The 26,555-nt window shown below is 40.7% G+C and overlaps 1 protein-coding gene across 1 annotated transcript in view; it reads left to right on the forward strand.

Annotated features, from left to right (window-relative positions):
* The window catches only part of PCDH15 (protocadherin related 15), an 833,394-nt gene that overhangs the window by 794,282 nt on the left and 12,557 nt on the right, over positions 1-26,555 (forward strand). Inside the window, 4 exon segments of the mRNA XM_042960326.1 lie at positions 7,931-8,107; positions 17,184-17,402; positions 20,647-20,759; positions 20,762-20,798. Coding sequence (XP_042816260.1) covers positions 7,931-8,107; positions 17,184-17,402; positions 20,647-20,759; positions 20,762-20,798 — 546 coding nt within the window.

The following is a 26,555-nucleotide window of genomic DNA, read 5'->3' on the forward strand; positions in this document are numbered from 1 at the left end:
CGTGTCTGCGGGAGACAAGGCTAATTCCTCCTTTGAAATCAGGGTGTTTGGAGGGAGAGAATATGAATGCTTTGTAACCAAAACCCAACGAAGTCTACACGGGTCCTGTAGGTATGAACGCCTTTTTTTCAATGCCTTCTTTTCACGTATCTCAACGGACTAAACCCAGTTCTTGTGGTGTGGCTAGCGCAGTCCCAGGCACGTAATTTTATCCACCAGGGAAATGAATGACAAAAGGGGGACAGTGGCTTCCATGTGCCAGAGTAGACGGCACACGGATGACAGTTCATTGCCAGCATGGGTGGCGGTGGGGGGCTAGATCAGCCTTGCTTGTTATTATTTGTGATTTTTAGCGGCAGAGACAAACATTAGAGCTTATTATTTTATAGTTCGTTTGGACCGTTTTTAAATTCTAATTAAGTAGTGCTGATGAGAATTCACACGTCTTAACTGACAGAAAAGCAGCTAATGCAATTGGAAATTTGGGGCCTCACGGCTGCTTCACAGCAGGCATCGGGGATCAAGGAAAGGGGATAATGAATAATCATTTGCTCCATGTACAGTTTGCTAAAAAGTCTTTACATCTCGCCTGGTTAGGCTGCGAATACACCCTCATTTTGTAAGACCACACAGGAACAGGAGAAGCGGTCTCCTTCAGCTGTCTACGATGTGTCTAATAAAAGCAAATCTGGGTTTAGAAGAAAAAACTTGGTTTGTAAGGATTATTTGTTGGAAGGCAGGAGAGAGGAATTGACGTGCCAGGGAGAAGAACCATTGTAATAGGGGAACTGTCTGACCAAGAGGTCCCATAGCTCTTGGGGATTAGGCAGAAAAAGCCTTTTTTTTTTTTTTTTTTTTTTTTTCTTTCCATAAGGAGTAGAGAGAATGAGAGGAGGGAAGGGGCCTTTAGGAGGCTTATACACTGTCACAGTTTAAGGGCGGGTCAAAATTCAGAGACTTGAAAAAGGACACAAATTTAACCAATGTTTGGGTAACAAAAACTTCTCCTTTTCCTTCCTGTTCCCCTTTCCCTTCTTCTCCTTCTTCCTCTCCTCCTCCTCCTCCTCCTCCTCCTCCTCCTCCTCCTTTCCTCCTTTCCTCCTTCTCCTCCTTCTCCTCCTTCTCCTCCTTCTCCTCCTTCTCCTCCTTCTCCTCCTTCTCCTCCTTCTCCTCCTTCTCCTTCTCTTCTCCTCCTCCTCTTCTCCTCCTCCTCCTCCTCCTCCTTGATCAGTGGGGACAAAACAGTCCAGCTAACCATGTATGAGACAAAGTATGGGAATTTGGAGGATCTGTGCCTGGCTTCCCCGTGGCTTAGAGAAGGATGATTCTTTGCAATAAGCAGTTTCCTGGAACACAACTGGCTGGCGGACTTCTTGCTCTTTTCTGGGAGCAAAGATCTTGGGTAAAATCCAGCACTGTTATGTGTAAAAGGGGGATACTGTCTGACCCCTAATCTTCTATTTTCAGGAACATAATTAGCCAACATGCTTTACTAGGTATTTCTTTGTTCTGTGTCCATGTGGTATTACTTCTTTAGAGGTCCCAAATAGCATGCACTTTATGGCAGGTATTAAACCACTCAGCAGTTATGACATTATAAAATATAAGCCCCATCCCCATCCTAATGTAAAGCAGAACCCTGGATTTATTTTTCTAAAATTTAATATTAGATACATTTCTAAAACACTCCTTCTATAAAGCCAAGGGAGGGGGAGGAGGGCAGGTGAATGAAAATCAGGGAAGGAAATCAGAGCACTATTAGCATAAAGTTTTATTTGAAAATGCCAGGCATGGAAGTATCCCAAGGACCTTGGGGAGGGAGGACAGAATGTTCTATAGGACTTTAACAGTAGAGGATTGGCTAAGGTTCAGCTGGTTTTGAGAACAGAATTGCTCTTGGGGCAAGCAGCCAAGGTTTGAGTAGTCTGGGTGATTGAGAGGCGGGCGGGGAGCAGGTACCGACCCAATGCATACATCAGAGGTCCCCCTGCAGGGGGGAAATACTCAGCCCTTCTGGCTCTTTCACAGATATTGTACTCAATAAATACTTCCCTATTACTGTTTTTATTTTTGCAGCTTAATGCATTTTTCTCTACAATATACACCTGAGGTATCATCAAACAGTTTCATCAGAGGTGGCTCAGTGTGTTGAGCCTCTGACTCTTGATTTCAGCTCAGGTCTAGGGTCATCGGATCAAGTCCCGTGTCAGAGAGATTCTCTCTCTCTCTCTCTGCTCCTCTCCCCAGTTCACACACACACACACACACACACACACACACTCTCTCTCTCTCTCTCTCTCTCTCAAATAAAATTAAAACTGAGGTACCTTGGTGGCTCAGTCGGTTGAGCGTCCGACTTCGGCTCAGGTTGTGATCTCACGGTCTGTGGGTTCAAGCCCTGCGTCGGGCTCTGTGCTGACAGCTCAGAGCCTGGAGCCTGCTTCAGATCCTGTGTCTCCCTCTCTCTCTGTCCCTCCCCCACTCTCACTTTGTCTCACTCTGTCTCTCAAAAATAAGTAAATGTAAAAATAAAAAAAAAATTGTAAATAAAACAAAATCAAAAAACGTCATCAAATAGTACCCAGTGGTCATGCATACACTCCACTTTCTTTTTTTTTTTAAGCATTTTTTTTTTCAACTTTTTAAATTTATTTTTGGGACAGAGAGAGAGAGCATGAACGGGGGAGGGGCAGAGAGAGAGGGAGACACAGAATCGGAAACAGGCTCCGGGCTCCGAGCCATCAGCCCAGAGCCTGATGCGGGGCTCGAACTCACGGACCGCAAGATCGTGACCTGGCTGAAGTCGGACGCTTAACCGACTGTGCCACCCAGGCGCCCCTACACTCCACTTTCATGAGACGTCAGCCAGCTTTAATGAAATACTGTATCACAGTGTGGTTATGCCACAGCCACCATGAAAACTTCTCCTCAGACACAAAGTACTGGACTTCATAAAGAAACAATTCAGAAGGTTCAAGGTAATTGAGAAGACACAGAGAAGGGATCTGTGCTCTATGTTCAATACAAAAGGCAAGAGAAAGAAGCAGCCAGAACTCTGAGAAGATGTCGCCCTCTTTTGAGAGCCACCTGTGTGTAGGTACACGCTTGGAGGGAGATAAGGGAGCATCAGAAATTGGTCTCTGAGCTTCAGGATCTCCTTTGTGCTTTTCTTCAAACAATCATCTATAAAAGTTGGCCTGCTTCACAATGAACAACCACAAAAAGCCAACTCTTACCTGGGTCAACTAGATAATTACTATTTGTCCAGTTAAGCATTGCATGTATCGATCTATTTTAGAGGATTTATGCCTCTTGTACTTTTCATCAGGCATATTAATAGTATATATGTTAATACCTGATGATGTGAACCATTCATGACTAACATCAGAGATTACTCAGTCTTCTTTTCCTCCAAACTGTTGAGTAGCCTGAGCATTTGAGAAGTTCTTCATCCCCTTAAAGCCTTTCCTAACCTGTTTCCCTGATTCTACTCTTGGCTCCCACTGCAGCCTGTTGGTAACAAAGCCGCCAGTGTTCTCCTCTTAACCACAGTCACCCGTATGACGTCCGTGTTAAAACTCCAGCAGTGGGTTTACTGAGAACAAAATCCTCAAAAGTCCCTGTGTGACCTGCCCCAGCCCTCTCTGTTCCAGCCACACCACAGGTCTACATCTGGACTTTCCCCCTGGGCCGTTAGCAACTTCCTCTTCCTGGGCCGTTAGCGACTTCCTCTTCCTGGGCCGTTAGCGACTTCCTCTTCCTGGGCCGTTGGCGACTTCCTCTTCCTGGGCCGTTAGCAGCTTCCTCTTCCTGGGCCGTTAGCGACTTCCTCTTCCTGGGCCGTTAGCAGCTTCCTCTTCCTGGGCCGTTAGCAGCTTCCTCTTCCTGGGCCGTTAGCGACTTCCTCTTCCTGGGCCGTTAGCAGCTTCCTCTTCCTGGGCCGTTAGCAGCTTCCTCTTCCTGGGCCGTTAGCAGCTTCCTCTTCCTGGGATGCTCCTGCTCACCAGGTCCACGTTGCTGTCTCCTCAGGGTCTGCTCACACATCAGTTTCTCAGGGACGTGCTTCCTGAACATTCCTGCCAATTTTATTATTCTATTATCTTGTCTATCTTGCTCAGTTAGAATGTAAGTTCCGTGATGCCACAGACGTTGGTTTTGTTCACTGATGTGAATTCCAAAGCTCTAGAACAGTGCTTGGCCCATGGTGTACATTCAGTTAATATTTGCGTTCCGTGAATTAATGAAAATAAATGGATGAGTGAATGAAAATTTCCCACTTACCTAAGTTTTCCAAAAATTTATTAGACAACTGTGACTCTAACTTAATTTTCTGTTTTTTTAAACTCTGAAAAGAAAGACTTTATAAAGATATTTTAAAAGAATTTGGGGAAGAAGAGCTAGGGAGCTAAAAAAGTTTTTTTTTTTTTTTTTAAATGACTGTATTGTTTTATTATGCCCATTACAAGAAATTCAAGCAACATATTACAAAGACGAAAGTTTTCATGGACTTTTTATGGCAAACTCAAAATCATACCATTGGGACCTAAGCATTATTAATATTATTTAAATATCAATGCAGACATCTCCCTTGATATAGGGAGATATCCTTGACACAGAGTTTACAGATTAACAATGTTGTAGACCTCTCTGTGTCACTGTGTACAAGTGCGTATCTGTATACTGGTAGTGTGCAAATACTTTAAGCTGATAGGCTGGAGACACATGCTTGGTTGTAATGAGTTTACATGTAGTAAACTCTCATGATATTTGATTCCAAAATGTATGTATGACTTGCCTTGACATATTAATAATTTAGGCCAAAACATAAACATAAAGGCAATTTAAACGTTGGTATAAATTTATATGAGTCAGTTCACAGTGACTAAAGAGCTATATTTAAAAAATCATGAAGTCAACAAAGCTTTAGGAAATAACCACATACCTATGCACATCTGAAGATCAAAGGGCTGAAGAACTATTCATTGTTATAATTTATGTGTATATGTAATGTAATATATGTTCGTATGTAGTTAGCAGAAATGCTTAGGTATGTGGACATAGACAACAAGTGGAGGGACAGATTTTTACAAAATATTGTTTAAAATTTGTTAAATTTCATTTAACGTACATTTATCAGAAAAAGGTACGGAAGAAACTGCAGTGTAGACACCTTTTTCTTTACATGAGAGACTTCATTCCAAAAGGTCTCTAAAGTTGTAAGAGAATAATGTTCAGGGAGAAGAATTTGTTGTAAGTCTTAAAACACATAATTCATTTTTAGGTTTCCTTGATGTATGATTCCCTGATAAGATAAAGGAATTAGTACAGATATACTTCATTCCACATTAATATTTCATTCCACAGTTTTAGTACTCACGTACGACTCTGCAACATTCCCCAGAAATATAGAAAAAGGCACAAGTTCAATAGCCACGTTTCTTCATTGTACAAAAACACAGTTTATGCATATACAAATGATTTCCTTGGAACATGTTTAGTCAATGTGTGAATGCACTAGAGCAGTTATAAGTCATTAAAGTGAAGTATCGGGACTGATAGCCATCTTCTGCAATACATTTCACAATGTACTCATCTTTGTTTTTTGATCGGTGAACTAATATTGCTAGCGAAAAATCGCTAATCATTCCATAAATTTGTTAAATGTCTCGAACGAATTAGGGGCAGGGAAGAAGCTTATTAATGCAAACCTTTAAGCCAAATTAATACTAAGCAGCATCATAGTTTCTGGAACAGTGACTAAGTGCTCCAAATCGTGCCGCGATTTGACTACAAGCGTTAGTGCATTTACTGCACACAACCACCCCATGTGGCAGATTTCCTCATTTTGTGATTCCCCTGTGATGGCTTCCTGTGGGCCAAGGTTTTGCAGTTCATAAGTAAAGGAGCTGGAAACTGAATCCAAACGTCCGTGCTCTTTGCCACTGTGCCATTACCAATCCGTACCTGTATCAGCCGTCAAGAGTGTAAGTGGGTGCACTCCAAAGCCTTTCTTTTTTGTTGTTGGTTTTTCTTTTGTTTTGTTTGTTTTTTGTTTTGTTTCTGTTTTTGTTACGGGAGCGTAAGTCTCTAAGGAAAAGAATCCTAAGACACAGTCTGAACACTGTTCCACATCTGTGTCCTCGTGCAGACACCCTCCTCAGGTAGTGGGGAGAATGCATTCTTCTCTTTATTCTTCAGCAAAGATCTCATCAGAAAAGATACTGGAAGGCAGCCAGACCAGTGGGTGTGAGCTGGCAGAAAAGGAAGAGAATGAATCGGACTTTTAATAAGAGAGACTCCGCCTACGCGGGTCCGTACACATTGGGAAGCAAACCAACAAAGCGTTTTGCTGTGTTTCCTGGTGCGCACACCGCACACCTGTGCTCCCGGGCACAGCCTTTGGCCTGGGTTCAGCATCAGTGCTTGTTATGTTGACAAGGGCACACCCAGCACGTACCCGACCCTTAAGGCAACATTTTTTTTTTATTTCTTTAAATTTTTTTTTCACTCTCTTAAATTTAAATTCAAGTTAGTTAACATACAGTATAGTCTCAGCTTCAGGAGTTGAACCCAGTGATTCATCTCTTACATGATACTCAGCACTCATCCCAACAAGTGCCCTCCTTAGTACCCATCACCCATTTAGCCCATCCCCCACCCAACCCCCCTCTATCAACCCTCAGTTCGTTCTCTGTGTTTAAGAGTCTCTTACGGGGGCACCTGGGTGGCTCAATTGGTTGAGCCTCCGACTTCGGCTCAGGTTATGATCTCATGGTTCATGAGTTCGAGCCTCACATGGGACTTTGTGCTGACAGGTCAGAGCCTGGAGCCTGCTTCAGATTCTGTGTCTCCCTCTCTCTCTGCCTCTCCCCTGCTCATGTTCGCTCACTCACTCTCTCTCAAAAATAAACGAACGCTAAAAAAAATTTTGAGAGTCTCTTAATGGTTTGCCTCCCTCTCTGATTTTATATTATTTTTCCTTCCCTTCCCTTCCCTTATGTTCATGTGTTGGAAAGGGCCTCACAACGTGGACTCCAAACAGAGCTTTGAATCTATAGATAAATTCAAAAACATTTGCCGTGTGTAGTTATTAAGATCAATTCATTTGCATTTGAATGCCTATAAATATTTAATAAGATACATTCTGATGTTAATCTCAAGAATTAACAATATAAAGTTTTTAATAAGGAAAAGATATTAAGGAAATTACCATTTGTGGCAATACAGACTTGTACTTCCGATTAAAATGAAATTGTGCAAATTGTATTTTCTAGAAAATTACCTACAGGTTAACATTATTTCTGTCTTTTCTATTGAATGTTACTGAGTCCATACCAAATGATAGATCTTTCTGCTGTTTGTATTCACCTAAGTAGCTTCTGAGCCTGGCATGCATTTTTTTTTTTTTTTCCTAACCTGATAAACCTCCCATAGCAAAGCATCTATACGTTCTTCCACTGCTGCAAGGTTCTAAGAGTCGTGATGCCCTGGAGGAAACAGATAGCCTGGTCTGGGACCCTGGTATACAGCTATGCACCTTGGGTCACAGAATCTGGTGGAAGGTATAATTTATAACACCAACTACGTGAACTCAAGAGTTCTAACCACCCCCCCCCCCATCCCTGGCTCCTATAAAGCACAGACAGCTTGACTTGTACATCATAGTGGGCAATTCCCATGAGACCTGTAAAGCTCAAATGGTATCGTAAATTCAAAGAGTCTAGAATTCAACGGGACATGGTCGATGACCTTTCTACCTTATTCAGCTTCTAGCATCATTGGGACTTAAATGCTGACAAAATATACAGAATTTTTTTTCAAGCGTTCACATTCAGTAAACATTAGCAAAAACCAGGCTGTCATCATTTTTCACTTTCTAAATGTCATTTCAAGTTGAGAGTGAATGCCATGTTTGTACTTTGATGTATAGGATTTTGGATCGGTATGTTCAGGAGCAAATTCCTGGTGCCAAAGTGGTGGTGGAGTCCATCGGTGCTCGCAGGCATGGGGATGCCTTTTCGCTAGAAGATTACACCAAATGTGACCTGACTGTCTATGCGATCGACCCCCAAACCAACAGAGCCATCGACAGAAATGAGCTTTTTAAGTAAGTCCTCTTGTTGTCTGTAACAGCTCTCCGTTGGCAATATCAAAGGCCGTAAGTATTTAAAGTTTAAAACCCACTAAATTGTTACTGCAAGTGAAGTGTAAGCAGAAAATCAGAGACGATACCTAGGGTATGCATGCCGAGATGTTTTGGGGCCCAGGTGTGGGGCAGCGACTTCGGAGGTCGGAAGGTCCATTGTGCTTAGAAGCAAGGTGCAGTTCATCAGATGGTCTCAGAGGAGCTCCTCCATTGCTGCCAAGCCCAGCGGTCAAAGGGGGAGTGCACAGATTCCTTCTTCCAGCGGCAGTGTGCCCATGACAATGTCACTAGGCATGAAGTTTAAGAATAAATATAGCTGTCCTCAAGGACTTATTGACTCAGCAAAAATTACTATTTTTTTTTCCCTTGACCCCTTCCACCTCAGTCCATACTTCCCATCTATTTATTTATTTCATCCTGGTGAATGTGAATTTTGAGGTCTGAATCCTAAAAACAAAGAAAATGCAGAATTTTAAACAAAACGCTGCTACGTGTTGTCCCTTGGAAATGATTTTAGGACAGCTTACAACTTTGTTGTTTTGTTGTTCTATTAGTTTCAGCTTTGCTCTAGTGACACCTAGCGCCCAACAGATTCTTGGAATGTAATTCTTATTTAAAGTAAGACACATTTTTAGTTAAACAATATATATTGATATATAACCATACGTACCTACGCTAAATATTTATTGGTATCTGTGCATATGCGTACCCAAATACATAATTCCAAAACTTAGTTTGCCTGCGTATACTAAGAGCAACAAATAAATTTAGGCGTATACTAATTTACACGTACATATATCTCTATGTGGCTGCACTTATGTATTTAGCAAATATCTATTTACCCGTTTTTTTTTTTTTTTTAATTTTTTTTTTTTAACGTTTATTTTTGAGACAGAGAGAGACAGAGCATGAATGGGGGAGGGTCAGAGAGAGAGGGAGACACAGAATCTGAAACAGGCTCCAGGCTCCGAGCAGTCAGCCCAGAGCCCGACGCGGGGCTCGAACTCACATACCGCGAGATCGTGACCTGAGCCGAAGTTGGACGCTTAACCGACTGAGCCACCCAGGCGCCCCTATTTACCCGTTTATTAAAACCCATTCATTCTGAATTTAGTCTTACTTTAAATCTGTTCTTCAACAAAATTTCACTGCTGCTATTTTAGAAATAATGACATAGTGATTTGTATCAACTTAATTTTTAAAAGAGCCGTGGTTATTAAGTATGTTATTCATCAGTTTATATTTAATAGATATTTGGGCCGTATGCAAGATAGCATGTTAATCACGGTGGAGAATAGGGATGACTAAAGCAGTGGCTTCTTCTCAAGTTCTAGAATCAACATCCGAATGAAGTACCATTTAGATCCGCCAAGCCAGTTTTTGCATATTTCATTAATTTTAAAGTTTATTTAGAAATATGCTTTAAAGTTACATATATTCTATCAATTGCCATTATTAACACTTATTTAAATCCACCTGTGCTGTGTTTTTATATACATTGGTTTAAATTTTAAATATGATGATAGATTGTTTGAATTTAGGGTGTTTTTCCTAACTATAAAAACATTTGTATTCTTTAGGCAGTTAGCCCAGCCTTAAGAAAGAGTAAAGTAAATGATCCTGATCATTTGAATTGCACATGTAAATATTTTAGAGGTAAACAGTTTGGAAACTGAAGCCAATTGGGTTTCAACTGAAACAAGTTTTCCCAAACCTAGATTATATTGTAAAGAGTAAAGATAGAAACTCAACTGAATAACAATTATAACTGGAAGGAAGGGGAGAATAGAGAATAACTATAAATCAAAATTTGTATATTAAACAGAGAACTGAACAGCCAGGAAGTATTAAAATTTTCCCTTAGCAATAAATAAACTTAACAAAAGGTGGGGGGGGGGTGGCACCTGCGTGCCTCAGTTGGTTAAGCTGCTGATTTCAGCTCAGGCCATGATCTCATGGTTTCTGAGTTTGAGCCCCACATCAGGCTCTGTGATGATGGTGTGGAGCCTCCTGGGGATTCTCTCTCCTTCTCCACCTCCCCTACTCGCTCACTCGCTCTCTCTCTCAAAATAAAAAATAAAATAAATAAAATAAAATAAAACAAAATAAAATTTTAGCAGCTTGAGCTGGGAGCTGGGACACTATAATAAGTTGAATATGTTATTAATTATTATTAATATAATAACCTAAACCCTACAGTTGTTCCTTGAAATATTTTATAGTGAAATTATATAGATGTAGTCCATAATCCAAGGCTCATAATGCACTGATATTATTCTCTATCCTGTAGTTACAAAAGCTATTGAAAATTTAGTTTTTTAACATTGAAAAAATATACTAGAACATTAAGATTAGTGCCTGATGCCCAGTCCAATGGAAAAAGGATTATTATTTCAACTTTCCCTTACCCAAAAATCTAAGCTTTTGAAGATGTTGGAATTCTCAGGCGAAGAATCAGAAATAAATAAATATATAAATAAGGTATTTCCTCCAAGGAGTCCACTTTGATTTTTAAAAATTGATATAACTAGGGATCCCTGGGGGGCTCAGTCGGTTAAGCATCCAATTCTTGATTTCAGCTCAGGGCATGATCTCAGGGTTCTTGGGTTTGAGACCCACCTCTGGCTCTGCACTGACAGTGTGGAGCCTGCTTGGGATTCTCTTTCTATCTTTCTCTCTCTCTCTCTCTCTCTCTCTCTCTGTCTCTGTCTCTGTATCTGTCTCTCTCTCCCTCTCCTCCCCTCCTCCTTCTCTCTCTCAAATAAATAAAACAAAAAATGAAAGAAAATTGATTAGCTATATCACAACTTTTTTTAAAAGCTTATAAATGTATAGAGGAGACTGGAATCCCCATAACGACATGCTAATTATTTTGTTTTATAAGGTTATGAGTATTTAGATTTTTTTTTATTTTTGGTTATCTGAATTATTTAGATTTTTTCAGTAAATACATACTATTTTTATCCTGCTTTTATTCATCTTGTGGTTCTCTGAACTTCTTGTATCTGCTTTTTTTTAATGTAGTTTCTATTTCTGGAATATCCTTAGACATCTTTTCACATATTTCTTACAGCCCATTCTCTATCCTCATTCCAGGATTCCAATTAAAATTCATTTTTTCTCTGAGGTTTTGGATGCTCTGTTCTTGTTCTTCCTCTCCTCTCTCTCTCTCCATCTTTCCTGTTTGTGTTTTACTTTGGATAATTGCTGCTGCCTTGTTTTCAAGTTCACCGATTCATCTGTGTTAGCCTGCTGATGTGCTCATTAAAGGAATTCTTCATCTTTATATCCTTGTTTTCTTTCAAGTCTTCCATTTCCATTTGGTTCTTTGTTTACAGTTTCTACCACTTTATGGAACTTCCTATCACTTCAAGCATGTTTTTTGACTTTCCAATGGATTCTGTAAAGCACTACGCAGGGCTGTACCAAAGTCTGTCTGATGTCCCAGCATCTGGGTTGTCTCTGGTCTGGCTCCATGGCTTCATCTTCAGCAGACCCCGTGAACCCGTGCCGCTGGGGGCTTCTCTGCATTCTCTTAACCCTCCCAACCCGACAGACTGCCCTTGCTCACGGCCTGGTCCCACTCTCACGGTGGAGATGTGGCCACATGGCCCGGGGCTCTGGGTTCTCCTTGTCCAGCCTGCGTGCCCGGGACGTGGGCTGGGCTCTCTCGGCTCTTCTCTTCCCCCTCCCCGTGGCAGCCACATACTGTGCCATATTTGTGGTGTGTCTTGGGGACAGGACAGTTCCCTGCCTCTCCCAACCAGTAGGCGACCTCTCTGTGCCCAAGAGAGCTCCTGTTCCTCACCGTGGGAGATGGTATTTTGCTTATACCTCTTCCCCAGAAGTAGCGGTCCTTAGCTTGAGCCCTAGGGATTGGAATACTTCCTCCCCTCTTTCTGTGGCTTAAGGCTCTTGCTCTGCATGAGATAGGGGTCTGGAGAACTGTGCGTATCCAGCCTTAGCCGACTGCTTCCTCTGCCCCCGCACAGGAAGGGGATCTCTCTCCTGTCTCCAGCCTTGTCCCCAGTTTATCTGACAGAGGTCCTTGGAAATAGTCTGCAAGTGAGTTCAAGGTAGGCCCCGCTTGTGTTCAAGGGTCTCTAGCCTTACATGTTGGTACGTACATTGCTTCAAAAAATTCATTAAAATTTTAGCCCATTTATTTGATTTGCTCTTTTGGCAGCTTCCTTTTCCGTGTTCTGCAAAGGGTGAAATAATCGTCTCATCTCCCTGTGGAGGAAATTGTCACTTTTTGGAATTTGTTATGGTTTTAGTATCACCTGGCTTTTTGTCATGAGGGTGGGAGTCACATTCTCTTACAGCTTTTGGCATCCTTGGCAGAAACAGGCCATATTATTTTAAAATAGAACTTAATTAAATATTTGTTTATAAAAGCAAATACAATTTTAGCTCATGCCCCTTTTTATACAGCCAGCCTCTTTTAACATTAGTCTGCCCAGATGGTAAATGAGAAATGCAGAAGAAGGTAGAAAAACCCTGAATACTCTACAAACTGAATTTAAAATATAGTGTATAGGGGCACTTGGGTGGCAGTTGGTTGAGTGTCTGACTCTTGCTTGGTTTGAGCTCAGGTCATGATCTCACAGTTTATGAATTTGAGCCCCACGTTGGGCTCTGTGCTGACACCGCAGAGCCTGCTTAGAATTCTCTCTCTCCCTCTCTCTTTGTCTGCCCCTTCCCCACTCACACACACTCTCTTTCTCTTTCAAAATAAATAACCTTAAAAAATAAAAATAAATAAAATACAGTGTACAAAAATCACATTTATACTTTAAAATAGAACCTGACTACCAAACTCTAAAGCTTCTTCCAAATTCCTAAGACCAGGGAAAACAACATAAAAATTAAGAACACTGAAAATTTAAATAATGGAAAACCAATTATCAGACTCTAGCTTACTATAAAATATGAAGGAATACAAGTTAGTCCATAATTTGGAACTATATAAAGGAAATAGCGGTCTACCCATGGTTTGCTTTATTCAGCCAGACAACCTTATCCAAGTGGAATGGGTGTGGGCATATGTGTTAAGCATCACTCACTCTGCATACCTGGTTCAGAGACCCAGACTGTGTACCCACCAGGGAAAGAGGTATCTGCCCCTCCACCATTTAGGTTTGGGGTTTTGTGAAGTTCAGAGTGTGTTCTGTTCAGCGTCCCCTTTGTTTCTGCATTTATGTGTGCATCGCAATACCCTTTCCACAAAGGTAAAATGCAAGGTAGACCAGTGGTTCCACACCATACTTTGATGGCCGAATCCCACCACAGGGGTCAACAGAGGTGGGGGCATGCCTGCACATGCCCCGTCAGCAGAGTGACCCGGAAGACATGGGATTGGTTTACGAATTGATCTCATCTCGGGAAAACAGAGCAGAGCTGACAGATACATCTCCTCTCTAAGATAAGTAAGCGGCAGGCAAAATAGGGTCAGTAATAAATACTGGAAAACAAAATAAAAGAAATAATGTCCCGATGACTCAAATGTAGAGTTTAACTCTGCAAAGATTCTCGTATGGAAAGCACTGGCAAACAATGGAACATTTTTAATAGAAAGCAGGACCTTATGGGACAGTGAAATGGTATGCGTGTTGCACAGGCCTTGAATCCTTCCCTGTTTCTGGTGAAAGAAGCCCACAGGGGAAGAGTGAGAACTGACTGTCCACCACTGTGGTGCCCTTGAACGTGCCCCCCCTCAGGATGCGGTTCCTGGGCTCACACCGATGGGGTGTGGTCAGCACACAGTCCAGGGGAGGCCAGTTAGAGTCCTTCTTCTGGGATTGGCATGGAAGCTGGCTTTGTCCCGACATCAGAAAAAGTATAAAACAAAGCCCCAGGAGTAGCTCAGTCGGTTGAGGGTCCGACTCTTGATTTCAGCTCAGGTCATGATCTCACAGTTTGTGAGTTTGAGCCCCATACTGGGCTCTGCACTGATGGCACAGAGCCTGTGAGATTCTCTCTCTCCCTCCCTCTCTCTCTCTCTCTCCCCCTCTCTCTCTCTCTCTCCCCCTCTCTCTCTCCCCCTCTCTCTCTCTCTCTCCCCTTCCCCTGCTCTCTCTCTCCCTATCTCTCTACACCCTCCTGCTCTTTCTCTAAACAAACAAACATAAAAAAAAGTATTCTCTACCATCTTGAGATTAGCACTTTTTAAACAAGCATATTAAGGAAAAGAAAATAAAAGATAAATTATAAAAGAGATCAAAATATATTTAGAGGACAATTGAGCTACAATCTGAAAATAGTATCTCTGAGGTAAAATATTGTACTAGTTATCACAGAAATAAGAGCTAAAAAAGTAATTAAAAGACTTCATTACTTTACCAGAAAAAATCAATGCACATGTCATCATGAGTCACTAAAAAGTATCAGAATATGTTTTAAAACCATTGAAACAAAAATAAAAGTGACTGAATTACAAAGGCACAAAAATTAGATAAGCCTTCCACATGCCATATGCGTGATAAAATGCCAAAAGGTAATGGAATCAAATCCACCATCGTTTAAGGAAAAAAAAATGTTACGATTCATGTATTTTTACCTAGGCAAACTGTTTTGCATGTAGAAAGCAAAAAGAAAGATATTTTAGACTAGGGACAGGTTCAAAAGCAATCAACTCTTCTAGTAAACAATTATGACATTTACCTAAGTTGGAACATAAACCAAAATAAATATCTAAATAACAGAGCTCTTGTAGTGTCAAAAAACTAAAGTATCTTCCCTCAGGTTATTGCAATGTCAATTGCAGGAACCCAGTAGAAGTGCGGTCTGTCTAGTGGGTTCCACATGATATAGGTGAAACCGTCCCTAACTCTAACGATCTTTCTCTACTTCTGATCCTTCCCAGTTTCTAATGTTTTCTTGTAACTTAACTCTTAATCTGCACTTTATCTGGAACTTCTTACTTTATCTGGTAAACAATTCAAAAAAAATATTGTACCATTCTATTCTAGCACTTAGAACAACGGTTAAACCTTTATTATATATTTTTTAACATGCCTAAAAATTACCTAGGAAAATTGCTATAAAAGTATATTTTATATCTACAAAAGCTTATCTGTCTTGTGTTACAGGATGGAAACTTGAGTAAAAACATGTGCAGCTTTAAAACTAAGCTTGAGGGGTGCCTGGGTGGCTCAGTCGGTTAAGCGGCCGACTTCGGCTCAGGTCATGATCTCACAGTCCGTGAGTTCGAGCCCCGTGTCGGCCTCTGTGCTGACTGCTCAAAGCCTGGAGCCTGTTTCCGATTCTGTGTCTCCCTCTCTCTCTGACCCTCCCCCGTTCATGCTCTGTCTCTCTCTGTCTCAAAAATAAATAAGCATTAAAAAAAATTTTTTTTAAATAAATAAATAAAACTAAGCTTGAGTTATCTGGGCCATTGGTTTTCTTAAACGGGAAGACTAATAAACTACCCAGTGGAATTCACATCTGACATCAGGCATCTATTGTTTCTACAGGGAAGGTATAAATGCTGTGCACTAGATATAAGGTCTGAATGATTACTTGGAAAATTAAAATCAAAAGTGTCAAAGGGATAAAAATAGACTGTAAAATACACAATCATGACATGCTTTGTTACCATCTGATGGTGAAATTTGGGGCCGTTTTTATTTTTTTCTTTTCCATTTCTTTATGTTTTCTACATTTTGAACATAAGTGTGGTGGTTATCTTATGAAATATATTTCTAAAATGATAGTTTTCATTTCATATATGCTGTCTAATTATGAGTATATAAAAATATTTCTTGGGGCACCTGGGTGGCTCAGTCAGTTAAGCTTCCAACTCTTGATTTTGGCTCAGGTTGTGATCTCAGGGTCATGAGATCAAGCCCCACGTCAGGCTCTGTGCTGACAGTGTGGAGCCTGCTTGGGATTCTCTCTCTCTTTGCCCCTCCCCTGCTTCTGCACTCCCTCTCTCTCAATAAGTAAATAAACTTAAAAAACTAAAAATATTTATAGAAAGAAATTAGATTTGGATATACCAAAATGTGAGCAGCGTTTGCATTGTGGGCCTGTGCCTAATTTTGCTTTTGGAACTGTTTTGTGTTTTCCAACTTTCTATAGTAAGATATCTGACCTTTATGCATAAACGTCTTTAAAAATACAAAAATGAGAATACCTAGGACCTGGTATGGCTTTGTGGTGTTAGGAACGCAATTGTTACATTAATATTGTGGGATTTATAAGGGATTATGCAAATGTTCCCAAAGAATTTCGAAAAAAAAAAAAACTATTATCTGCTAATTACAACATAAAATACATAACAAAATCGTTCAATCCAGTAAAATTAAGTAACACTTATCCCTTGATTGTCCCCTCCAGCCCAATGGAATGGCCATAGCTGGAGCTGTATTACTCATAGGAAGGGTTTGCAAGAACTGTTGGCTTCAGTTGGCTAATTCTTGTCATCCTGGCTGATTTGCTGTCTGCATCATTCCTACAGTCTCTCTCTCTAGGCAGGAAACACCTTTCAATTTGTTCACCTTTTGCCCATAAAAAGCTTTTTGATTTGGGATTTGAGAAGGTCGACATACAAGACAAATGTAGATTTTGGAGACCGAAGACTTGGTGTCTCAGATCAATTGCCGTAACTGTGTAGCTATATGGCCTGCAGTGAATTAGTATTAAGATGTTCTGTTCTACAGGATTATTCTGAGGACCCAGGCAGACAAAATGCAGGAATATAATTATAAACTATGCTATATGTAACTCAGAATATTTTTTCACCTGAATAGCTGAATAATGTCAGTAATTTCAACATAGTGATAGTAAGCTCACTGAGGTTGATAATTACTTTTCTCAAGTCTGTGAGCATATGAAGTAAGGGTCATCGTTATTAATATCTTTGATATGTGTATATAGCTGTGTAGTTACAGTTCCTCATTGCTCTTGCTTTTTGTATATTTTTTATTCCTAACACTGATTCAGCTTGTGTTTCAATTAAAGAAATTTTTAAAAGATATTACAAAATTATCTTTTCTGTTAACATCATTGATTTTACTATTTATCTGACAATCAGATTTTTGGATGGCAAACTGCTTGATATCAATAAAGACTTTCAGCCGTATTACGGCGAAGGAGGACGTATTCTGGAGATCCGGACCCCGGAGGCAGTGACCAGCATTAAAAAGCGAGGAGAGAGCCTAGGCTACACAGAGGGGGCCCTGCTTGCACTCGCCTTCATCATCATCCTCTGCTGTATCCCTGCCATCTTGGTAGTTCTGGTCAGCTACAGACAGTAAGTATTCCCACTTCTAAACACGGCCTGATCGAAAAGCCATCCCTGGCAACGTGGCTTTGTAGTCGTAAAACAGTAATGATGCCACCATTTAGGGCATTGCCGCATCCTTCTGGCACCAAGCGGCCTTCCTTTAAGGCGGAACGAAACAAACTTCCAGCGTTTTCGCCCGATTCCTCAATGCTGCCATGTTCCTAACATGCTCTCATCCGTTAGGAATTTAGGGTAGCTCCTGTGGCTTTGTTCGTGCCCCTCATCAGGTGCAGAGCCTTGCGAGAGAATACAGCGGTGTCCTGGGGGAGGTGTCCTATGCAGCAGAATGCCATATCCAGATTCCCCGGTCTCTGAGGAAGGTCTGCAACCTGTCCACACTGTCATGACAAGTTTTAGTCCGTGTTGCAACACTGACATCTGTGGAAGTGATCGAAGCGTTGGCAAAACCATTTCAAAATCATAGTATGCCACGTGTAATTCTCCATGGGGTTTCTTCCTTCCCGGATAGCCCTGCCAGATCCTACAGTGTAACATATGACAGGATATTTTGGCTGCACAGGCCTTACTCATTTCTTGTTCCTACAGGCAAATACATTCACTTAAAATACCTATCTTTGGGGCGCCTGGGTGGCTCAGTCGGTTGAGCGTCCGACTTCGGCTCAGGCCATGATCTCTCGATCTGTGAGTTCGAGCCCCGCGTCAGGCTCTGTGCTGACAGCTCAGAGCCTGGAGCCTGCTTCACATTCTGTGTCTCCGTCTCTCTCTGTGCCTCCCCCGCTCATGCTCTGTCTCTCTCTCTCAGTCAAAAGTAAATAAAACATTTTTAAAAAATTAAAAATAAAATACCTATCTTTTACTCTGTCCCTTCAAAGTAGTGAAGTAATTCTAGCTGATTTAAGCATCTGTATTTGAAGTCCTCTATTAAGCTATTCTTTATTTCACACCAGGTACAGGGAACTTTTGTGATAGAAGTCCAGGCATTTCAGGTATATCCCTATTGACAGTGATGGGTAACGGAAGTTGTGGAATAGGTTGAGAAGAGAGGTAGCCCTAAGGGTGCCATAAAATGAAAATAAATAAGACGGGGATCATAAGTCATATAAATTACTTGACATAACAAAGGGTAAGACAGAATGGTGGAGCTGCTCTTCATCATGTAAAATACCTGCAGGGAAAGCACTAAAATAGTGCTTATATATTCTTAACGTGTTATCTTTGTTCTCTAACACTGAGAATTTTCTTTCAGATTAAGTAAGGTTAGGTAATTGCAACCTAAAAGTTGAAAAGTGTGCTCTGCATGAAGATGCCATAGGGATATTCTGTCATCACCAAAGCCATGTGAAGTTGCAAACAGAACTTTCAGGTTGACCTACTGGAGTCTGATGTATCCTTAACAAATGCACCAATTCTAAAGGCTAGAAAGAAACTTAATAATGGACAAATGGTTTTGAATTACTAAGCCATCAACTCAATATTAATTTTCATGTTGGAGCGAACCTGTGTTACAGTTATTCTGTTTCATTGCACTGTTTCCCAGAGGAATCCTGCTCGCAATAAAATCGGAGAGAAAACTTGTATCTGGCACACAACACAGTGCTCAAAACTGAAGCATCCTGGATGTTATAATTTAACAAACCACTAAGATGCTTGGCATTTAAACGTTTCATAGATGCATTATTTAATTTTTTTTGGTTCAGTAATGAGTTCTATACTCTACGAATTGATTGTAGTCACTGCTTTTTGTAGACCGATGGAATTAAACAAGATGAGTTGTGCACCATGTGTCAGTGTAAAATTCTCACATTTAAAACTCTAGCTTTTGTACTTTCATATTCTGCTTGTACATAGGACTGGAATGGATGGCTCTTCTTTCCTATTAACATTCTTTTTTTTTTTTAATTCACTGTACATGGAAAACTAAGAAGCAAATGTGAAAAAAGTATCATGGATTCATTATCCAGGAACGTCACCTTCCAGTTCCAGGCTCAGCTTCAAAGTGAAGCCCACGGTATAATCAGCCCACTGCCTGCCTTCGTCTCTTTAATATTCTTCAGGCACAGGATGCCAAGAAGCCAATTATAAAGATCAGATCACCTTTAATAACCCATTTCTCTATCAGAGTTCAAATTCATGTATCCATGTTTTAAGCCAGCTTTTTTTTTGAAATCCCATTTAGTTCATTTCTTTGTTTTCTTGTAAAAAAATGTTTTCACAGCTTGTAGGACAGTGACAGCAACAATAAAGTGTTCCCCCATTTTTACTTTCTGAACTGAAACACTTAGTTTCCCTACTGTGTCAATAGGTCTGTGTCGTTATGAGTTTCACCAGTAAATTATTCAGAATTTGGAATAAATCAGATGTTAAAATATTATGAATGCAGTATTTCTAATGTAGCTTTCTCTTTTTTTTTTCTAATTGCTTTTCAAAACAGGTTTAAAGTGTAAGTATAATTAATATCTTGCATATGATTTTACGTAATATGAAAAGGAAAGGCCTGGATTCTGCTGATAAAGTAGTCGGCCTGCTCAGAACCATGGATCACCGGTCTGTCTTGTGTTTGCAGAAGGTGTATACTTTGGTTCAAATTCCCATGTGCTTTTGTATGTAAGGAATCAGTCTTGGTTTTGACATGGGATAGGAGGGAGGAAATGTGAAAAAGGCAGTTGACTCTGACGGTTCCCACTCTGAGATTTGGGTTTTGAGGAAGGAACTAAGAGTTGGGTGTCCAGGACATTCAATAAGCGTGGCTGCAACTCCAAGGCAAGAATCCCAGGCCTCCCAGGAGTCCAAAGGAGACAAAAGCCAGCCACGTCTCTCTCCCAAAGGGGCACCGTAAACTAATGTCAAACATGTTTCAAATCATTTAAAATGAAATAACTTTTCTTGAACTAGATGGAAGATGAATAATAAAGAAAAATTATGCATCTTCAACGTGCCTCACCTGAGGAAGGAGACCTACTCCATGGCCCCCAATTATTAAATCACATTTTTATAGATAGCTTGACTCCTACCTTTCATATTCCTATTTCACATAATATGCAAATATTTCTACTCAATTCCAGCCATTATTTCAGGGTAGATATTTTAAAGGGGAAGAAGATACAGGAAAACGATACTCTGTGGGGATGCTGCTGTAATCACACCGGTTTATAAGTCCTAGTATTTGTGTTAACGATTTTTTTAAGTGGGTTCTTCTGAGAAGTGTATGATTTCTAAAATGGTTTTCCACAACATCCCTGCCTTCTCAAAGACGCCAAGCCGAGTGCACCAAGACAGCGCGAATCCAGTCGGCATTACCCGCAGCCAAGCCTGCCGCACCTGCGCCCGCACCTGTGGCCGCGCCCCCGCCGCCCCCGCCGCCCCCGGGGCGCACCTGTATGAGGAGCTGGGAGACAGCACCATGTAAGTAGGCCAGGGCGCTGCTCTGCCAGACAGGTGGGCCTGATGGATGCTGGGTGGTGAGTATTTCATTTCCACCTGATGCGGAAACACGGTTTGCAGCCTACTTTATTTACTACTTTGAATGGGAAAAAAAGAAAACAAATTGTTAAGACGAGAACCTAAGAAAAGTTGAATTGAAAAGTCATAACCAAAACGCAAACAAACAAACAAAATAACATTTTTAAACAATGAGTAGAGAAAGAAGTACTTGGCTGGAGGAGAGACATCTGTAGATGACTAGCTTGAATCATATAATCTCTAAACCTTCACAGTTATGCACTTTTTTTCCTCCAAAATTCAAAACACATTCTGAAAAAAAATGTTTTTCTCATAAAAAATAAAGAAAAGGTAAAGCACAATCATAAAAGAGTAATTCTTGATTTAGTATGCAAAGGCAACTCTTATTTGGTAATTTAAAACCAATGGTTTGTTCTAAAATCATAGACTCCTTACAGAGACTGTCTCGGGATGTCATAGGATGGGGTAATTAAAATCTGAGCGAAAATCTGAAACCCAAATAAAGAATCAAATATTAAATATCCAACCCCTTAAAGAATATGCTTTTTATTATATTCCCCTCAAAAGAGACTGCTGTGATAGCTTAATACTTCTCCTGTGTTATTTGGAACCTCTAAGCAATATTAACTCATACACATTTGAAAGACTTTTAAAGTATTGTGAAAAGACTTCACAGATGTTTCCAGATTGGTGCTACCTTCATAACCAGATTCCTTTCTGACTTATTTAACTTGCCTATGTTTTAAAAATAAAGAGGAACTATTTCTGGACATGAAATGCAAAACAACCAAGGATATTATAAAATTTTGGATCTGACTAAATTAAATCCAAGACACCTTTTATTAACTAGAATTTGGCAGAGTTGAGGGACTAAAACACATTATTCTACTCTGTTACATTTGTAGCATTTACTAGTAGGAATAAAGCAAGCCTCAAAAATTAAGAAATTTACCTTTTAATGGGAAAGCCAGTTTTAAACACATGTATCGATAATTTTGTCATATTACCACTATTTTTATGAATATAATTTATTGTCAAATTGGCTTACATACAATACCCAGTGCTCATCCCGACATGCGCAAGGTGATGTTAAGAAGTTTCAAAAATGTTAAAACTGATTTTAATGTTGTATATTTGAATGCTAAAATTGAATTTAATGCTTGACAGCTTAGTATTTGACATTCTATTTCTAAACTAACAATATAATACAGGATTCATGCTTTAAATATAGTTTTAACTTTTTAATAAGCTGAAAATGATGGTATCTTTTTGAATTACTGGTGAATGTAGGAATTGAGCCAATACGATTTGATTCTCTTTATATTAACCACCTCTCTCCAGCAAAAAAATATTCAGAAACTAAGAAAGACTTATGTGTTAAGTTTTATTTTCTCTGAAATTACTGAGGGATATATATTCATTTTTATTTAGCAAAAGTAAGCATACTGTAACATCATCTGGAATCAATATAGTGTGGTGGTGATCATTTTCAAATAGCAACAGTTAAGGACTACTTCTGTTTGAAAAACTGTGATAGACTAAGTAGACAGTTTTGCAATTATAATATGTATTTAATGAGGGATCCTGAGTTCTGCACATTGAATTATCTTTAACAAATGTTTGACCTATCTCTTAAAAAACTTTATACAAGGATTCAAACCTTATGTTACTAAAAAATGGACTAGCTCCAGAGGAATTATTATCAAATTTAAAAGAAAAAAATCAAAGGTCATTTTGAAAAAAAATCTTCATGAACTAGTTGATAACTTCGTACGGATTCAACAACCGCTGTGATAGTCATCATAGCATTATATGTTTACTTTCTTCCAAACCCTAGTTCTATCTTCTCTATAAATCGGCGCGGACTGATTTTTTAGTTAGGACATAGAAACTATTCTTAGAGTCTCATTTAAAATTTCTGTTTGGGGGCCGAAATCAGCCGTGTGTAATGAAGGTGAATCTTGCCTATGCACGGGAAATGGATGGCTAGCTACTTTCTGTGATGAGACCACTGGATAAGTGCCATATGATTTTATCTAAACTATTAGCACATATCATTTGTATGAGTAAATACACGGAAAATATAAAAACGTGTGTTTTCTTTTCTGGATATACATATTAAATGTTTAAAGCAAGTTCCTGTTAGTATTTTCATAATCACCTCCAATTAACTATAGTTCAAACTCTTTTTTTTCTGTCCCATGTTTTCTCTTTCCCACCTGTGGATACATAGGCATAAGTAAGTAAATAATATCATTCTAATACAAGGCATTAGGGTAAAAAGATACAATAGAATAGATTAACTGCTGTTTTACTCTAAATTTAAGTAACCGTCATCTTCTATTTTGGAGTCATCGGCTTTTAAAAAGAAAGTCCCATCTTCCATATCTCATTCCCTTTTGGTATCTTGAAATGGCGTGAACTTAAAACAAGTGTTTCACTGACAGTACCTGTGCCTCTCAAGGCAAAGTATTGAAATTCTTAAAATGCTTAAATTTAAAGATATTAAAATATCTTGAAAATATTTAAAGATACCTCTCCATCAAAAGTGATGTAGTATCATTCTTTCCAGGAAAAATTAAACAAGAACAAATCTATAAAAAATTGCCAAATAATATGTCAAGTCCATTTTTTGAAAAAGAATGACTTGGCAAGATCAGAAGTAAGTGTTTGTTGTCGGTTTAATCCACATTATCTGTCCTTCCTTTATTATTCAAGGGGGCCTGACACCCCACATCCACGTGTAGTTTGTATCTTAGTGAAATGATTCAGTAACAACTCTGGCTTTATATAGCATTTTATTGCCTTATCTGTCATTCTTACCAGCGCGGCTACTTAATTTTTATTCACAGTGTTTCCTTTTATTTCATTCCTGTGTGGCTAGAGATTAAATAATAACAAAAGTCAACGTTACTCTGTTTGGGCTTGAGAGCAAGACCCAATGAGAGACTATTGGGAAGCACCCAGCCTTGCCGGGAGGTGGGGGGACGTACCGATGCTTTCCTTAGAGACCCTTGCTCACGTCCCCTCACCTACTCAATTGCATTTGTCACTCGCAGCCCGTCACTCAGTGTCAGTGTCTGAGCACATCTTGCAGGGATATCGAAACTGTTATTTTACCATAAAGCTTTCCTTAAAGTCGGTCTTGACCAAAATTGGATGCAGATCATATTCAAACTAAATACCACTAACCCCTCTTATGGTGATGTTGATAGCGTTTTAAAACTGATGAAGCTTAAAATGGAAATCGAAGAAAGTAATCTCTGTCAAGGTTCTGGCATCAATTCCATTTCTCAATTGTGATTTTGAGCCCTGTGAGAGAAATTTCTCCCGTCTGTCCTTGGAGAATAGAGAAATCCTTTCTGCATTCTCTGGTCAGCTGCATCGCAGGTACGAGAGTACTTTTAGCTCCAGGACAGAATTACTGAGATGAGAGATAATGACCCCGAATCAGATACAGCGAAGGATCCTTTCCCCAAAACCATCAGCTCTGAGCACCCTAAAGCAAAGCAAAGGATGTAGAACCATTCGCCAAAACCCTGGTTTGCAATTTGGAGGATCGTGATTTCTACATAAGAGAACTGTTATGGGGTGCCTGGATGACTCGGTCGGTGAAGCCTCCAACTCTTGACTTCACCTCAGGTCAGGGTCTCACAGCTCCCAAGTTCCAGCCCCATGCTGGGCTCTGTGCAGAGCCTGCTTGGGACTCTGTCTCTCTCCCTCTTTCTCTGCCCCATCCCTCTTGCCCTCTATCTCCCTTTCAAAATAAATAAAATTAAACTTTATTTAAAAAGAGAGAGAGAGAGAACTGGGATGTCTGGCTCTGGATACTTCGCTGTATCAGAGTAATCAGGGAAAAAAAAATCAGTCTACAGATTGACACAGTTTTTAAAAATGAAAATTTCTCCTGCCACTCACAGCTCTCAGGCTTTTCCTGCCCTGCCTTTCTGAGACCAAGGGCACGAAAGTAATTAGTAGATTAGTGTTGCTAATCAGTAGATTAGTGTTACTTGGCCTCTTGTGTCTTGAAGTAGTGACGAGAACCATAAAGACATCTTTCTCGTGAAAGTTATGTCACAACCTGTTTCCTTACATTTCATTATGTTCTTTTCTTTCAAGTCTTTTCCTTCTCTGCCATTTCCAACAAAGCAGGGGAAATAAATCAGTCTCAGAAGACAGGAAAAATCAACACAGTGGGATGCCCTTTTCTTCCAGCACTGTTCGGGCTCACAGAGAGGCTCGTGTAGACGGACCACTTAACGACCAGCCCGCGTCGGCAAGAACGTTCCCACTGGTATCTGATGAGGACGCCTTGAGTACCCACGGTGCTCTTTATAAGGAAACCGTACATCCAAGACCAACAAATTCAGACTTTTTGCTAAGAACAGATTGCATAGACTCACTTTTACCCAGAACAAAAGGCAGGAGTGAGTCCCTGAGGGGCCCGAGAGAAATGTTTCAGAGGATGTGGAATCGGCCAGTCTGCTTCCCTCAGAGACCGGTGCGGGAACTTCCCAAGAGACCAGAGACCACGGATCTGCAGCACTGGCCGAGCAACGGGCGGGAAGGTAGAAAGGAAAGCCCTGGAACCTGTCCAAACCAAAGAGGTAGCGGGAGGCCCCTGCCGAGAGCCGGGGAAACGCAGGCGGCAGAGAGAGAGGAAGTGAGGCCAGGTGATTCAGTGCCTGTGTTCGGAACAGAACACGTGGCATCTCCATCTTCAGACTCTTCCTGTGTCTCTCCTTCACCTCGCTCCTCCTCCTCCGCTTTGCCAACCGTGTCAAGAACTGTGGAGCTCCGGTCAGAGCCTCATGCCGCCATTTCTCCGGCTGACTGTTCCTTGGAACTTTCTCCTTCGACGCCTGGCATTTTGCATTCTCCAGTCTTTAGGAGGGAGGCACCCGCGTGTATGCTGCCTGTCGAAGCCGAAAGGAACATTTTCGAAATTCTTCCCGCACCACCCCGTCTCTCTCCTCCTCCAACTCCTGTTGCTTTCTCCTATCTTCCTCCTTCCCATCCTCCTCCTCCACTTCTTCCGCTGCCCGGCCCCCCTTCCCCTCCCTCTGCTGCTCCTTCACTCCCTCTCCCCTCCCCTCCTTCCCTCCCTCCGCCATGCCCCCCTCTTCCTTCTCCACTGTCTCTTCCCCCTTCGGTTCCGGCCACCAGGTGTGTCCGTACACCAGCTGTTAAAGGTACTGTCGGTGTAACACCAGCGGAGGAAAGGACGTCCTCTGGGACACAGCTGCCAGCACCCACCACGGAGTGCAAGGCGGATCCCCGAAGGGAACCAAAAGGCATCCTCAAGCATGTTAAAAACGTAGCGGACCTTGAAAAGTCAGTAGCTAACATGTACAGTCAAATAGAAAAAAACTTCCCACCAATGCACAACTCAGGCCTTGAAACTAGTTGCCCTGCAGAGACAGAAAATGTGGAAATGACCTCTGGACAAAACCAGGGGAATTTGCACAGGATTGGCGAGGGAACTGAAAACCGACCTCACAGCGAATCTACTTCCCTGTAATGTTGCTCTTCGTGTTTTAACCGGACAACTCTCTTGTTGACCGTAATCTTCGAGTGGAGGCAAATGGGAACGTTAGAGAAGATTCCGTTCTTTTACCCAAAACTCCGTGCAGTGCTGTTTTTTCCCTCATTTTTTACTTTTAAAGATTATTAACCTCATCGTTTCTAACTCATATTATA

The sequence above is a fragment of the Panthera tigris genome, chromosome D2 (genome assembly GCF_018350195.1).
Source record: "Panthera tigris isolate Pti1 chromosome D2, P.tigris_Pti1_mat1.1, whole genome shotgun sequence".
NCBI classification, from domain to species: Eukaryota; Metazoa; Chordata; class Mammalia; order Carnivora; family Felidae; genus Panthera; species Panthera tigris.